The 18,112-nt window shown below is 39.5% G+C and overlaps 1 protein-coding gene and 1 pseudogene across 1 annotated transcript in view; one reads left to right on the top strand and one right to left on the bottom strand.

Annotated features, from left to right (window-relative positions):
- The window catches only part of LOC116657645, a 35,306-nt pseudogene extending 18,669 nt beyond the window's left edge, over positions 1 to 16,637 (top strand).
- Positions 16,638 to 17,581: 944 nt separating this feature from the next.
- The window catches only part of LOC116657644 (probable ATP-dependent RNA helicase DDX60), a 16,338-nt gene continuing 15,807 nt past the window's right edge, over positions 17,582 to 18,112 (bottom strand). The window contains 1 exon segment of the mRNA XM_032461035.1: positions 17,582 to 17,590. Within this exon segment, the coding sequence (XP_032316926.1) occupies positions 17,582 to 17,590 (9 nt within the window).

The raw sequence follows: 18,112 nt of genomic DNA, 5'->3' as shown, positions 1-18,112 counted from the left end.
TTTTAGAGATTTTCTGCTCTCCTTTCTAGGCATGAATTGCACTTGATTCTTGTCTTGATTTTGTGTGATCGTGTCTGTGTCCATTGTACTCCCTGGCTTGACTGATCCTGTCAGAGGCAGCAGTCAGGCTTTGCATCTTCCCATCCATGTTCGGAGCACCACAGCCTGGACCCTTGTTCTCATACATGTTTAAGTGACTAGAGCTTGGAGTTTCAACACACTCACATACAACTGTTAGATGAGATTTTGGTAACATTGCCCCAAGGCCCCCACAAATTTCTATATGGCATATGTTTTTTCTGATTGAAATTTCTCTTTTATTTGTTTTAGTGAATCCCCACCATCCTTTGAGATTATAAGAGCAACCCTGAGTTGTTAACCAAAATAGCTCTCCCCCAACAGTGAATGATCCTGCCATCTGATAACTCAGATATAGGACATAAGAGAAATAACCTATCAGTCTTAAATTCTGGAATCCATAAGATACCATTTTGTACTTAGAGCACCAACAGCACAAACACCAGTCTCTCAAGAATTTGGCGTTGCCTTCCCAGAGTGTGGGTGCCGTAAGTGAAATGCAGTGAGTGATGAAGTGAGAGCTCTTCCTCTCTGGTACTGCCTCTTCCACCCTTGCTGTGTTAACTTGATCTTCCCTTCATTTATTATGTTCGCCATTTAATTTACTGCAGTTAATATCAGTTGTTCTTCAACATCTTCTTAAACCTGCACCCTTCATTCCCTCTCTCTCCAGTGCTATCCCACCCAACCCTCTCCTGCGCTCTCCAGGACTGGGCCTGTCTGCCCCACGCCCTCATCCTCTGTTCTGTCTGCCCACCACCTGCACTGACATTTCCTTGTCTCTGCAGAATGAACTTTCCAAAATGACAGCTGAGTAACGGGGGATTGTAGACCTCTCATCTCTTTACTCATTCATTCATTTATCCATCCAACAAACATTGAGCACCTGCTATGCCGAACACTGTATCAACTACTGCAGAGACCAAGACAGGTAAGACTTGGAGTCTGCACTCCCCAGGCCAGGTGAGGCTTGGTGAGTAGTTGATGGATTGCTAAGCAGGTGAACACATATTGGACTTCCTAGAGCTGTAAATATTTAAACTGAATTTTGAAAGATGAAAGGACGTTAGATTTCTAACTTGTGGTAGAGGGAGTAGACACTTCATGCAGAGAGGTAGAGACATATAAGAGTACACAGCATTAAGCGGCTTGGCCAGACTGAAGAACAACAAGTAGGGCTAGAACAAAGGATCCATAGGTGGGAATATCAGGTACACAAGGCCTCTGTCATAATGGGTCTTGTGTGCTTAGACTTGAATGTATCCTTAAAGAAACAGGGATACATTGGAATATTTGTAAGCAGGAGAATTGCATAATGTTTATGTTGAAGAAGATCTGGTTATTCTGGCAGCAGAAAGGAAGATACTATTTTTGGGAGGAGGCCCATATTTTTGAGGGAAAGGATATTTCAGGGGCCACCCCAGGTAACCCAGACAAGTGGTGCACTGCCTGCAGAGAGGCCCTGGGCAGAGTGATAGAGACATGGGCTGGAAGAAGTGGTGACTGCTGCAGAGGTGACAGCAGGGCCAGGGCGACGGGCCACAGAGATGCTGAGGTGACTTTCCAAGGACCCATCCGGAAAGTGGATCTGCAGGGGGAGTGTAAGGGGAAGAGCTGGTTTCGAGGAGTTGGCTCTGTGTGTGGCATTTTGAGTGTGAATTGTCTATGGGAGATTTGAGGGGTGGTTAAGCTGGGTTCACCAGTCAGGGGCTCAGAGGAGCTGTGGGTGAGGCCGTGGGGGTGATTTGGTCCTGCCAAGTGGAGGACTGAACACAAGGCCCTGGGGATAAGGGCCATGCACCTGGCAAATGGAAGAAGAGAAATCCACCAAGAGAAAGAAGAATCAGCAGAGCAGTTGGGAGAAAACTAGTTGAGGCAACACAGAGAAGGCTGTAACCTGGCTTAAGAGGGATTTGAACACTGACTAAAAGGAGTATAGTGAGAAAGGGTGGTGTGCAGGGTAAAAAAGCAAGAGCTAAAACCCACGTTTAATTGCCAAGACTGGGGAAAAGGAGGAGGAGGACTATACTTAGGTAGACTTTAAAAAACAGATCTATGTGTATCTGTGTGTGTGTGCATATGTACACACACAATTTTCTGCCTGGGCTTTTTAAATTTATTTAAGTAAAACAAAAATTAAGGGGGAAAAACATTCCACTGAGAGGAAAATATTTGTCCATGGCAAAAGCTAACTGGTAATCAAATAAACAGGAGCTGAAAATGCCGACTGTTTTGAAACAAGCAGCCACCATCAGTGTAACTCCTTTCTCAGTGCTGCGGTGAGGGCCGTGGGGGATGCAGGCCTCTGAGCAGTGGAGGAGTCTTCAGCGCAGGTACTTCTCCAAGAAACTGGACTTTAAAGGGAAGAAGAAAGAGTAGAAAGTATCAGAGAACAATACAGGGCAGTGAAAGAGGGTTGGGCGAGGGTTAGTTTTGTTTTATAGTGGGCGTTTTTGGCCTTGCTGAGTTGCTAGGCCTTTGCTGTTGTTGGTCTTTGTTCCAAAAGCTTTTTAGAAAGTTCTTCTTGGGGAGACGGAGAAGATGGCAGAGTAGAAGGACGTTCGCAGGTCACCCTCTCCCACAATATACACCAAGACCCACATCTACAGACCCACTCACCCAACCAGAGCACCTGCGGAACTCCGACAGAACATCGCCCTCTTCAAAAGATAAAGACGGCAAAAATCTGGTAGGAGAAAAGGAAAAAAGAAAGAACAAAAGGCAAAGCAGTGCAGGACGGTTCCCACGGGGAGGGAGCGGCAAAGGAGGCCTGGAGCTCGCTCGCTGGGTCTCCCCTCTCCAACTGAGAGGCCAGCGGGAAGGAGGGGGAGCCTCTGAGGCTCGGATCTGTACAGAGCAGCCCTTGACTAACAGAACTAAGTTAAACGGGCACAGAGTGTCCCCCCGACACCCAGCCTAAGACGCGGCAGGCAGCGGCGGGCAGAGCCAGGCTGCACGAGCTGGGTGGAGGATGGTGGCGGCTGCATGGAGGCAGCCCCGGAGGAACGCAAGGGGCGGCGGGCAGTGGCTGTGGGTGCACAGGGCAGAACAACCTGGGCCCTCCATAAAACAGCAAGGTTGATGTGCTCCCGGGGGAAGGGTGCACACCCCCATTTCTGAAAACCCGCGGAAACTTTTTCGGGGAAGAGAGGCGGGGGGCAGGCACAGCCGCCATATCCTCCGCACTGAGCACTCAGGCGTTGGCGGGGGCGAAACCTGCATCCGCACCGAAGGGCTTTGCAGCATCAAAGGCCAGACTGAGACTGGCCTGCAGCCTGGGGCAGATAGGATCCTTCCATCCTGGTCCCTCAGAGAACTTGCTCCACAAAGACAAACAAAGAGCTGGGTTCTGGCTCGGAGCAGGGACAAGGCTGTCCCTCTGTCTTCCCCGAGCCCACCCGCGGAGCGCCGACCAGGGAGGGGCGTGCAGCCACACAGAGCAGCAGAGCTATTGGCAGCAGCGCAGGTAGAGCGAGAGCGGCCCCCCACCTTTTGGGCAGTAACACAGCCCCTGACCGAGGTGCTGGGAGGGGGCACGACCCGCCCACCTACCCGGCCAGTCTGCAACATCTGACTGCGGCATCCAGAGGGGCAGCGAACCACCCCGCCCACAGCAGAGGAGAGCTGCACCTGACCCAGTGTTAGGAGGAGGCGCGATCTGCTTGCCAACAGGTGCTGGGAGCAGCACAGAAGAGGGAGCCAACGGAGGGCCTCTGAAAACAGCAAGCTGAGCTTCCAAAACAGGACGAAGACAGAAAGACTTCACAGTAAAAGCACACAGAATCCAGGAGAACACTGGACAAATCCACCCCCCCTTTTTTTTAAATCTGTTTTTACCTGTTCTATTTTCTATTACTCTCTTAATTTTTACTTCTTAATTCATTTCTATTTCTCTTGGGTTTTGATGTCCTGTTATTGATTAGACACAGGTTTCAAATACATCTATTCATCTCCCCCCCCTTTTTTTTGTAAAGGTTTTAAAAGGACGCCTTAACCCAATTAATACTCTGCTTCAACTCGCTCTTCTATTATTCATTATACATGTTTTCAAACCCTCTTTCTCCCTTCTTTTAAAATTCTTTCTCTCTCTCTTATTTTTTTCCCTTTTTTCCTAAGTTTTATTCCTAAATAGGTATTAGATAGATAAAATTCTTAAGGACCAAAATAAACAACTGATACTTCATAAACCACAGTGCCAGAGAGGTATGAGCAAGATGAAGAAGCAGAAATACCTTTCCCAATTAAAAGAACAAGAGAAATCCCCTGAAAGAAAGATCAATGAAATAGACATCGATAGCCTACTAGATCAAGATTTCAAAAAAGGAGTGATCATATTGCTGAAGGAATTAAAAGAGATAGTGTTTAGAGATATAAAGTATGTCAAAAATGAAATTGAAGCTATAAGGAAGAGCCAAGTAGAATGGGTAAACTCATTGACAGAGATGAGGAATGATCTAATAGCTGTGCAAAGCCGACTAGATAATGCAGAGGAACGAATTAGTGATCTAGAAGACAGGACAATAGAAAGCACCCATTCAGAAGTACTACAAGATAAGCAAATAAAAAATAATGAAAATAGCATAAGGGACCTATGGGATAACATAAAGAGTCCCAAACTTTGCATAATAGGGGTCCCAGAAGGAGAAGAAAGATCAAAGGGGATTGAAAAGGTTTTTGAAGAAATCATGACTGAAGACTTCCCAAACATAAAGAAGGAATCAGATATCCAAGCACAGGAAGCTCAGAGGGTCCCAAACAGGAAGAACCCAAATAGACCCACACCAAGAAATATCATAATCAAGATGGCTAGAGTCAAGGATAAAGAAAGGATTCTAAAGGCAGCAAAAGAAAAGCAAAGAGTAAGTTACAAGAGAACCCCCATAAGGCTCTCAGCTGATTTCTCTACACAAACACTACAGGCCAGAAGGGAGTGGCAAGATACATTCAAAGCCCTGAATGAAAAAAAGATGCAGCCTAGGATCCTTTATCCAGCAAGGCTATCCTTGAGGATAGAAGGAGAAATAAAGAGTTTCACAGACAAAATAAAGCTGCAGGAGTTTAGCAACACTAAACCCATGCTAAAAGAAATATTGAAAGGGCTATTCTAAATAGAAAAGCAGCAGGATGCTACAGAAATGAGAAACTCACAACTGGAAAGGTGATAACTCATGAATTACAAATAAAGTAAACATGAAATTATAAAAGAAGACATACAAATCACTGAGAGTGGGAGATGGAGGCAGGGAAATATAGAATATCTTTTTCTTTCATTTTAAAAATTTTTTAACAGTAGAATGGGTTTGAGATCATGTTACTATCAGTTTAATAAAAACACTTATAGTAATGGGTTAATAGATTTACAAAAAAGGGTAACCACAAGCTAAAAATTTACAAAGTAGTCACAAAAATTAAATAAAATCCATGAAAATACAAAGGAAAATTACCAAACCACAAAAGGAAGAAGAAAGGAACAAACAGGATATACCAATTCAACTGCAAAGATAAGTTCAAAATGGCAATAAACACACATCTATCATTAATTACTGTAAATGTTAATGGACTAAATGCTCCAGTCAAAAGACACAGAGTGGCAGACTGGATAATAAAGCAAGAACCTTCAATATGCTGCATACAAGAGACCCACTTTAGGGAGAAGGACACATATAGATTGAGAGTGAAAGGATGGAATAGGATATTCCGTGTAAATGGAAAAGCCAAAAAAGCAGGTGTTGCAGTACTGATTTCAGACAAAATAGACTTTAAAACAAAGGCCATAAAGAAAGATAAAGAAGGACATTTTATAATGATTAAAGGAGTGATACAAGATAAGGATATTACTCTCGTTAATATAGATGCACCCAATATAGGAGCACCTAAGTACATACAAGAATTACTAACAGAGATAAAGGGGGATATTAATGGGAATACAATCATAGTTGGAGATTTTAACACTGCATTAACATCACTAGACAGATCTTCCAGACAGAAAATAAACAAGGCAACAGAGAAATTAAATACTACAATAGAAAAACTAGATTTGGTGGATATTTTCAGAGCATTACACCCCCCAAAAATAGGAAATACATTCTTTTCAAGTGCACATGGAACATTTTCCAGGATCGATCATGTACTTGGGCACAAAAGAAACCTCAACAATTTTAAGAAGATAGAAATTATCTCAAGAATCTTTACTGACCACAATGCCATGAAACTGGAAATCAACAACAGAGAAAAAAAGGAGAAAAAAATGAAAGCATGGAGAATAAACAATATGTTGTTGAAAAAACAATGGATCAATGAGGAAATCAAATCTGAAATTAAAAAATACCTTGAAACAAATGATAATGAAAGGCACAACCACTCAAAACCTATGGGACACAGCAAAGGCAGTGCTAAGAGGGAAGTTTATAGCGATACAGGCCTTCCTCAAAAAAGAAGAACAATCTCAAATGAACAATTTAACCCACCAGCTGAATGAATTAGAAAAAGAAGAACAAAAAGCCCCAAAAAGCAGCAGAAGGAAGGAAATAATAAAGATCAGAGGGGAATTAAATACAATAGAGATTAACAAGACCATAGAAAAAGTCAACCAAACGGAAAGCTGGTTTTTTAAAAAGGAAATAAAATCGACAAACCTCTGGCCAAACTCACAAAGAAGAAAAAAGAGAGAGCACAAATTAGCAAAATAAGAAAGGAAAATGGAGAAATTACAACAAACAAAATAGAAATACAGAATATCATATGAGAATATTATGAAAAACTATATGGAACCAAACTGGATAACCTAGAGGAGATGAACAAGTTTCTGGAAACATACTGTCCACCAAAACTGAATCAAGAAGAATCTGAACACTTGAACAATCCGATCACTAGGAAGGAAATAGAAATAGCAATTAAAAACCTCCCTACAAATAAAAGTCCAGGACCGGACGACTTCACCAGGGAATTCTACCAAACATACAAAGAAGAACTCATACCAGTCCTTCTCAAACTCTTCCAGACGATTGAAAAGGAGGGAATACTCCCAAGCTCATTCTATGAAGCCACCATCACTCTGATACCAAAACCAGGCAAAGACACTACAAATAAAGAGAATTATAGGCCAATATCACTGATGAATATAGACGCCAAAATCCTCACCAAAATTTTAGCAAATAGAATCGAACAACACATAGAAAAGATTATACATCATGACAAAGTGGGGTTCATCCCAGGGACACAAGGCTGGTTCAATATACGCAAATCAATCAATGTAATACATCACATCAACAAGAGAAAGGACAAAAACCACATGATCATCTGCATCGATGCAGAAAAAGCATTTGATAAAATTCAACACCCATTTATGACAAAAACTCTCACCAAAGTGGGTATAGAGGGAACATATCTCAACATAATAAAAGCTATATATGACAAACCTACAACCAGCATAGTACTCAACGGTGAAAAACTCGAAAGCTTCCCACAAATCTGGGACAAGACAAGGATGCCCACTATCACCACTCCTATTCAACATAGTCCTGGAAGTCCTAGCCACAGCAGTCAGACAAGAGAAAGAAATAAAAGGGATCCAAATTTGAAAAGAAGAGGTAAAAGTGTCATTATATGCTGAAGACATGTTACTATATATAGAAAACCCTAAAAGGTCCACCCCAAAGCTACTAGAGCTGATTGAAGAATTCAGCAAGGTAGCAGGTTACAAAATTAACGCTCAAAAATCAGTTGCATTTCTTTACACTAATGATAAATCAACAGAAGAAGAAAGTAAAGAAACAATCCCCTTTAAAATAACACCCAAAGTAATAAAATATCTGGGAATAAATCTAACCAAGGAGGTGAAAGAATTATACACAGAAAACTATAAACCATTGATGAAGGAAATTAAAGAAGACTTTAAAAAATGGAAAGATATTCCATGCTCTTGGATTGGAAGAATCAATATTGTTAAAATGGTCACACTGCCCAAGGCAATCTACAGATTTAATGCAATCCCTATCCAATTACCCAGGACATATTTCACAGAAATAGAACAAATCATAATAAAATTTATGTGGAACCATCAAAGACCTAGAATTGCCAAAGTATTACTGAAGAGAAAGAAAGAGGCTGGAGGAATAACTCTCCCAGACTTCAGACAATACTATAGAGCTACAGTCATCAAGACAGCATGGTATTGGTACCAAAACAGACATATAGACCAATGGAACAGAATAGAGATCCCAGAAATGAACCCACAAACTTTGGTCAACTCATCTTAGACAAAGGAGGCAAGAATAAACAATGGAATAAAGACAGTCTCTTCAGCAAATGGTGTTGGGAAAACTGGACAGCAGCATGTAAAACAATGAAGCTAGAACACTCCCTTACACCATATACAAAAATCAACTCAAAATGGATTAAAGACTTAAACATAAGACAAGATAAAGTAAACCTCCTAGAGGAAAACAGGCAAAACATTATCTGACATACATCTCAAAAATGTTCTCCTAGAAGAAATAAAAGCAAGAATAAACAAATGGGACCTAATGAAACTTACAAGCTTCTGCACAGCAAAGGAAACCAGAAGTAAAACAAGAAGAAAACCTACGGAATGGGAGAAAATTTTTGCAAGTGAAACCGACAAAGGCTTGATCTCCAGAATATATAAGCAGCTCATACGACTCAAGAAGAAAAAATAAACAACCCAATCCAAAAATAGGCAGAAGACCTAAACAAGCAATTCTCCAAGGAAGACATACAAATGATCAAAAAGCACATGAAAAAATGCTCAATATCACTAATTATCAGAGAAATGCAAATCAAAGCTACAATGAGGTTTCACCTCACACCAGTCAGAATGGCCGTCATTCAAAAATCCACAAATGACCTAGCTGGAGAGGCTGTGGAGAAAGGGGAACCGTCCTACACTGCTGGTGGCAATGCAGTTTGGTGCAGCCACTATGGAAAACAGTGTGGAGATTCCTCAGAAGACTAGGAGTAGACTTACCATATGACCCAGGAATCCCACTCCTGGGCTTGTATCCAGAAGGAAATCTACTTCAGGATGACACCTGCACCCCAATGTTCATAGCAGCACTATTTACAATAGCCAAAACATGGAAACAGCCTAAATGTCCATCAACAGGTGACTGGATAAAGAAGAGGTGGTATATTTATACAATGGAATACTACTCAGCCATAAAAACTGACAACATAATGCCATTTGCAACAACATGGATGCTCCTGGAGAATGTCATTCTAAGTGAAGTAAGCCAGAAAGATAAAGAAAAATACCATATGAGATCGCTCATATGTGGAATCTAAAAAACAAAAAAAAAAACAAACAAAAACAAAGCGTAAATACAGGACAGAAATAGAATCACAGACAGAGAATACAGACTTGTGGTTACCAGGGGGTGGAGGGTGGGAAGGGATAGCCTGGGATTTCAAAATTGTAGAATAGATAAACAAGATTACACTGTATAGCACAGGGAAATATACACAAAATGTTATTATAACTCACAGAGAAAAAAATGTGACAATGAATGTGTATATGTCCATGAATGACTGAAAAATTGTGCTGAACACTAGAATTTGACACATTGTAAAATGATTATAAATCAATAAAAAATGTTAAAAAAAAAAGAAAGTTCTTCTCGCTTGAATATCTGAACAGATTAAATCTGGTTGGGTTATTTCTGGTGTTTTATTTTTTAATTAAAATTTATCTGGAATTTATTTTAATGTCAAAATTGAGGACGCTTTACCAGGTCTTCAAATGATTTAGCTAATTACTGCAGTACTTGAATCCACTGATTTGAAGTGTCAGTTTTATAATATTACTAAAATCTCATAAATATCCACGTCTATTCTTCAAATGTAATCTATTTCATTAATACTCTTAGTGCACTATTTCTGTACTGTTTCCATGACCATAGAATAATAACTCCTAGAGTTCGTACTATTTTATCCTTTTCCAGAATATCCCTAATACTACAAATTCAAACATCCCTACTCGTTATTTTATTTCTATATCTGTGTATATTTCTGGAAGAACTTTAGGATCATCTTTCAGATTTTTTTCTTAAATCCATTTGGGATTATTAACTAAATTTGCATTCAGATTCTAAATTTATTTTGGAGAAAAAATTTTCTATGTCCCCCAAGATTGAGTCTGCCCAATGAAGAGTATGGTGCATTCTACTGTTTATTCAATCATCATTTTTTTCCTTTTTTTTAAAGTCATTTATCAGAATCATCTTAAAATTTTTTATTAATTTACTTCTGAATAGTCTGTGCCTTTGTTGTCATTATAAATGGTACATTTTCTGGGTTTTGAACTGGGTTGATTGCTAATAAACTCTTAATTTCTGGCTTCTCTTGAATAAGAAGATCTGACAGTGTGGGGCCCTCTTTCCAATATGGTGACTGTGAGCAGCGCATTTCATTAAGATATCCACTTGCCAATTTGCCAGTGGCTGCACCCACTCCACACATTTCTGCTTCTTACCTGCCCCTTGTAGGCAGATGAGTTCATGTAGGGTTAGGTGGGTTATGGACACAGATACTGACATCACTGCTGCCACACTGCTGACCCTGTGGTGTCACTAACTCTGGTTCTTGCTCTCTGACCTCCCTGAATATGACAGCTCCTTCTGGGCTGTGGACCTGCTGCATCTTTCCAGCACTGTCGGCTTTTCTGCAACACACCCCTGCCTCTCAGGTCAGAAGCAAATGTCAGCTCCTCCTACCCATCCACCCCATCCATGGTCTTGCCGTTCCTGGCCAGAGTGGTCCCTACCCCTTGACTGAGCAGTAACACTAAAGGGACTATAAATTTGCCTCTCATCCAGTGACTTAGTTACATACCTGTGCTAGTTTACTTTAAAGGTCTGCCAGTTAGGAGGGGAGGGTCTAAAAGTCTTTTAGATCTCTGGCCTTATCATTTCTAACCACTCCCCCACCCCATGGAACAGCTTACCACAGATCTCTTCTGCCCATCTGTAGCAATGCCCTGTAAATTACAGACAAAGAGAAAAGAACTTCTAAGCCACCACCATAACTTTGACTTCCTGTGACCACACAGACCATAGAAATATCAAGATAAAAATTCCTGAAGAAGGATATTTTGCTTATGAAGGCACTTTAATTGCATAGCTTTCTGTGACTTGTAATAACATCATAGACTCTCTGAATGTGCTGCACTCACCTTCCCAGACTCTAGGGAGCTTGCTCACTTGCCTAATTTCAGTGTATTTCCTCCAACATTCTTTATGCATAGCTTTCCAAAAGGTACATTTCTTATTTCTATTTAACTTGTTAGATACATCCACAATATTCTTTTTTTAATCCCCTATTGCAAATCATCTTCCAAGATTGTATTATTTCAACACTGAGAGTGAATAATATGCTTCAAGATTCCCAAGTTTATTAACAGCAAATAACTATAGTTCATTAAAGATTTAAAAGTATGTTATTCCTACTAATGTTTTATGTGTAAAAGAAACAGGTTGTAATTAGTATTCTTCCCAGAGATTTTATATTTGCCTTTTGTTTGGATTCTTTCACTGTTGAACATTATTATTACCATGAATATCTTTTCTCTTTAGGATTTAGTTCACCATCTTCCCCTCTCTCTTTACAGGAGTAAAGGAATACTTGTTGTCCTTCCATCCATCCACCACTCCATGTTGTATGTTCATTCTTTCAACAGGTATTCAGTTTGGGTTCACCACCTTACTTGTCGCCTCTTTCCAGTGGCCCCTCTGTTGGCTCTGGAGAACAATATATTGGAAATCAGAGTGGGTACGTGGAAACTTGACTACCCAATATAGACGCATGGTGCCAGAAAAAGCCCAGGACATCGCAGCGTGGCAGCCCACGATGCAAGGAACAGCAATTCTGGCTGTGGTGGACCAATGCGAGTAAAAAGGCTCCATGGGCTGAAGACCTTGAAAAGTCCAAAAATGCATTGGCATTGCTTCCTAATGAATCCAGTGTTGGGTATTGTTTAATATGAGAGGGAGATACTAACACTATCATCATTATAAACATCATAGTTGTTGTAAATATAATTGTTATTATTTTTAATATATATTCTTTATAATTATTATCTGTGACTTACAAGAGCTCTTACAGAGGCAGTTGTTAAGAAGCATGGCCATTATACTGTTGCTGAAGTGTTAATTCAGTAGAAGCATGGTAATAGTATTAATAAGTACTCAATCTTTTGATCCTCACATGACTAAAAACGTTACCCAGCAGTGCTTGTATAATGGAGATAGAAATCTATCCGTTTAAGAGATTGTGGAACCTAAAATAAGAGCAGTCATTCCATCGTATTTTGCCATATATTCCAGACTATCAGTTTAAAGTAGGAACTACCTGATGAGTCCATAGAAACCCTTTGTGCATCCCCAATCATTCATTACCTTCCTGGTCCCCTGGGGCAGAGGTTCTCCCAGAATGTGGTCCCATCTCTCCTCCCCACCACACTCTTGGCCTTTGCTACTCACTGTTGGTCATTAGCTAAGAATCCTCATGTCCTGCATTTGTCTGAGCTGTAAGGGAACAGAATTCAGCTGTTTACAAACTGTATTGACTATGATCAGCCTGAACAGTCTCTCTCCTTCCCTGTACACACCCCCACAGGGCAACAGGGGGCTCACAAACACAGTGATTCCCATGCCAGCCCATCAGGGAACATCCTTCCCTAGAAATATTCTTACAACCAGGGCTGTTTCCTCCCTTAATTCACTCCCAGGTTACAGTCCCCAAAAAAGGCTATCCCAGTTTGAATTTCTTAATCAAGTCACATTGACCCTGAGTACCTGGCACATTCCCATGAGCACTCATAGAAACAGAACACGGCCTGGCAGTGGCTGTGGGCCAGGTTCCTGGGTGAAGGGACTTGCTGGGCTTTTCAGTTTCTGTAGTCTGGCCTGAAATTTGCTCCCAGCACGGTGTCTTCCCATCTACATGATTTTGGGCCAGGCTTCAACAGTTCAGAGCTTCATTTTATCATCTGCAAACAGAATAATTCCCTGCCGCATATTTTAAGACTGTTATGTACCACAAAGGATGCTTAGGGAATTCAGTGAGTCAATGCATGGAAGTCATACAACCTGGTCCTCAGGGAATGTTAGTTATCTTCATTATGCACCATGATAAAATTGGCTCCACAGACTTGGCCAGGTATCAAAGCTACAGGCACAAGAATTTGACAATGTGTCACTGTCTGGATCATAGTCACAATTTTACATAGTAAAACAAGCTACATGGCACCACTCAACTGTCAGCCCATCCGACTCCCCAACCCAAGAACCCTCAATTTATCTGATTTGCTTGCTACCCCTAATTTTTGGAGAAAGTTGGCAAATCACACACAGTCAATGACTGCTAGGTTATGTCATTCCCATTCACTCAAATTGCCCCATTTTCAGTATCCACTCTGCTGCAAAACATAGACTAATGTTCAGAAATATGACAGCAAGGCCCTTCCCATTCCACAGTCAGAGAAGTATGAATCTGTCATTTTTAATATACCATATGACACTAAGTAAGGCAGGAAAACAGGCTCCTGTGCTTTAAGAAAATTTTTAGCAATGACGTTTGAAACTAAAAGTGTTTTTGTTTAACCTTCAGCTAACCAGAAATTTCAATTGACTCCTATTACCCATTACTCAGGTGTCCTGGTTTGATTGTATTAGGCACTTTTTCCTCATCTCCCTGGCATGGCTTTGCTCCATCAGCACAGATGGAGTGTCTCCAAGGCTGCTCCATGTGCATGGGCGTGTATGCACACATGTGCACCCACTGATTGGTGCCACTGATTCATATCCAGGAGTTGTTCTGTCTTACAACTCAAGCATTGCTTTATTATATCCTAGAAAACTGCTTTTAGATCATTGATTGAACTATAGACCATCCTCTTGCTCACATTAGGAAGTGACGTCTTCCAAGACAGAGGTCCTGTGTGCTTGTATATATGTATAAGTAAGAATTAAATATGCATGTCATCCCCTCACATATTTAATTTGTGCCTTCCCAATTGAATGTGTGCAGTAAAGGCTATCTTCCCATAACAGGAGAACTTTTAGGAAGTAAGAAGAAGGAATTAGCCACCAGGGAGAAGACAGGACATCAAGAAGGAGTTTGGTATAAAATCATTTATTCTAAAGCTGCTCTGGCTCAATAAATAAGTGGAATTGACATTGTTGTATCATGCCAGAGCATCTGCTATTGAAGACCAATTTTAATTTACTTTGATATAAGTGTAAGAACAGCATGGGAAATGAAGCACACTGCATCTATCTGTATTCCTGAAGTGTGTCTCAGAGCTGCTCAATTTTGAGGAAAACTATCTTGTCAGGAGACAATACAATTATTTTCATTGTTGGAATTTTTGTAGCTTCCAGAAGCACATCTGCAGATGATTCCATAAAAGACTAGAGTTGACTTAAATAGCAGGAAATTTTAGCCTATTTAAATCTAGGGGAAATGAAATGTTTCTGCCTACCACCACCACCACCACCACCACCACCAGGCAAGCACGTGTACACCCAGAGAGATTTCACATCAGAGGGAATGACAAAGCTGGTTCTGTTACCGAGGCCAAACTTGTTCTGCTCACTGCACAACAGTGATAAATAAATAAATCAGGAGACGAGGTTTTGGGACAAGGAACAGTAACTTTATTCAGAAAGCTGGCAGCCCAAAAAGATGGGGGACTCATGTCCTGGAGAATCATCTTGCCCAAGTCAGAATTCAGGCTCCTCTTAAACTAAAAATGGGAGAAGGTGTGGTTGGTTCTGCAAACTTCTTGCTGCAGGCATTTTTTGTTCTTGCTGCCATCCATGTGGCTCAGGCTATGGTACCCCTGTAAACCTCCAACAAAACAAAGGTTATTCTCTATTTTGCAACTTGCCATCTCTGCATAAGTGCAGAATTGCTAAATTCCTTAAAGGTCAGAGCCCTGAGAATAGGCTTTCCTGTAGGTTTCAGGTTAAAGGCAATGTTGTTTTACAAAAGGTGCAGATCCAGCAAGATTAAGCCTGGAAAACAGGGCACAGTGCTTCAAACTAAAGGATCAGATCCAATATGGTGTCAGATTTGTTCTCTATTACAGTTCTAGTTAGGGGAAATTTTGCAATAGAAAATCCCCTCAGCTGTTTTTCTTGCTTTGCCTGAGATCTTGTTTGTTGGCTTGTGGTCTCATGGTGTCTAAACCGTATGTTCAGATGAATACTATTAAAATCATATGGTGCAGAAAACATATCTGTTCTGCTTCAAAAAATGACTGAAACATTTAGCTTTGTTTATTCCCATAGAATTTGGATTGAATCTATTCTTGACTTTCTTCTTCCTTCAAACCAGTTTTTTACTGGAGGATTTAAAGCCCAAATTAAAGAATTTTAGAGAAGACATGTAATTCATAAGAGCTTTACATCCGAATTTAAGACTGACCCATATTTATACTTTTCATCAAGGAACACCATAAACTTTATTAGTCGATCATTTATGACGTTTTTAACTTTGTCCATGTAATCTTTTGGAAGGTGAGAGGCTTAGACACTTGATCTAACAAAACAGGTATCATTGCTTGACTCTCTGAATGAAAGAATCCCAGTATAGTTTCCTGCGAGTATATTTTATTAAAAATAATAAAGAATTCTTGCTCTCTAATAAAGCAACAGACAGAAGCACATACTGAGTGTTTAAAATAAATCAGACTATGGGTTAACTTATCTAAACAAGTCAAGATTGTATATGGAAAAATGTATGAACTTGAAGGAAAACATATTTTGTGCAATTAATATTCTATTTTTAAGAAGCAAATGATAAAAAAAAATTTTTAAATCATTTATCTACAAAGGAGTTATATAAAGCCAACTTATTTTCATAAGTGTTACATAAACAAAAAGGGTATCTAAATCTACATTATCAAAGATTAAATTATACCAAATAGATCTCCAATGTTGATTGATTTTCATGATATTTTTAACTTTTGAAAATATAACTTACATATAACATACCCAAGCAGCTCTTGAGTTATCCACAGTACCCTAATCTACTGTTATTCTTACTGTACTTAAAAAATGTAATAGGCAAATTTCAGGCCCTTGCTTTTGAACTGCCACTGGACTTCTGGATATTCCCTTAGGTTAAAGAACAAAAACAAAGTAAATATTCTACTTTAAAGCAGTTGCTCAAAGACTTTAAGGCATTCACTATCTATATCCAGTTACAGGAAAGAATTAAGTTTCTGAATCTTAAAAAAAAAAAATCAACTGCTGAAAATGAAGTTCTGTCATGTCTGCTGACCGTAACTATAAAGGCTCTAAATTAATGCTCCCTTTACTCTTTTCCTCCCTGCACAGGCCATGATCATCACTCTCACACCAGACACGATCTCCTGCCTGGTGTATCACTCGTCCCTCTCCGTCCCACCCTAGGGGGACCACCTGCATGACACCATGGAGTGATACATCAACAAAATACTCTTCTCGTTGAGTATCATGGACTTCAAAAGCAAAAGCTAGGAAAATACATACATTAGACTTCGTAACCATACCTCATAGAGGTAAGTTCTGTTTACAGCTGTTTAAAAATGCACTTCATCATTTATAGGACTTTTATTGTAATACAATTCTGTTTGGTATCACAGCTGCCAGAGGTGTTTTTTTTTCTTTTCTTTTTCCAGTTTTCTTTTCAATTAAACTTAAAAAAAGAAAAGATATAAAAGTTAATACAGACTAGGGTTAGAACCTTCAAACCAAACCATAAAACAGCATTTTAAAATGAGAGTTTCAAGTGATTTCAGGGAGATGGTTCCAGGAGAAAACTTTCTTTTTTTTTCTGTTTTACATCTGAGTGCTTTATTTTGTGTTAAAAATGTTTCTTTTATCCTTCTTTTTCTCTTTTTAAATTTTTTTATTGAGAAATAATCATTTTACAATGTGTCAAATTTCAGTGTAGAACACAATTTTTCAGTTATACACGAACATACATATATTGTCACTTTTTTTCACTGTGCAAGAGGAAACTCTCATATGTTAGAAATGAAGACACTCTTAAGAGTTCAAAAAAGTAAGATAATTCAATTGGTTATGAGTAATGTGTTATTTAAGCACAACCTTGATGATCCTGTATGATGACAAACTAGCATAGTCACTTAACAAATCAAACACAAAGACAATGTAACCTGGTAACCACTAGTTTGTTCTCTATAAGTCTGTTTATTTTTGTCACATTCACTAGTTTATAATTTGTTGTATTTTTTAGATTCCATGTATAAATGATTCATACAGTATTTGTCTTTCTCTGTCTGACTTATTTCACCAAGCATAAATACCCTGTAAGTCCATCCATGTTGTTATAAATGGCAAATTTTATTTTTTATTGCTGATTAGTTTTCCATTGTATATATGTATGGTATATATGTATATATATGATGTGTGTGTGTATACACCAAGGATCACATGGTAGTTCCATTTTTAGCTTTTGAGGACCTCCATACTGTTTTCTACAGTCGCTACAACCAATTACATTCTCACCAACAGCATATGAGGGATTCCTTTTCTCCATATCCCTGCCAACATTTGTTATTTGTGTTCTTTTAGATGACCATTCTGACAGGTGTGAGGTGATGCCTCATTGTGGGTTTGATTTGCATTTCTCTGATTATTAGTGATGTTGAGCATCTTTTCATGTGCTTGTTGGACATCTGTATGTCTTATTGGCAAAATGTCTATTCAGGTCTCCTGCCTATTTTTCAATTGAGTTGTTATACAAATATAGTTTATAATGATATATGTAACAAACATCAAAGCTCCTAAATATATGAAGCAAACATTGACAAAATTGAAGGGAGAAGTAGACAGCTCTACAATAATAGTAGGAGACATCAATAACACACTTTCAGTAATAGGTAGAACAACAAGACAGAAGGTCAATAAGGAAATAGGGGGCTTGATCAACATTATAGATCAGTTGAACCTAAGATATATATATATATAGAAAACTCCACTTCACAACAACAAAACACATTTTTCTC

Source organism: Camelus ferus, chromosome 18 (genome assembly GCF_009834535.1).
Source record: "Camelus ferus isolate YT-003-E chromosome 18, BCGSAC_Cfer_1.0, whole genome shotgun sequence".
Taxonomy (NCBI): domain Eukaryota; kingdom Metazoa; phylum Chordata; class Mammalia; order Artiodactyla; family Camelidae; genus Camelus; species Camelus ferus.
Note: the sequence above shows the minus strand (reverse complement) of the source record. Positions and strands in the feature narration are given on the sequence as shown.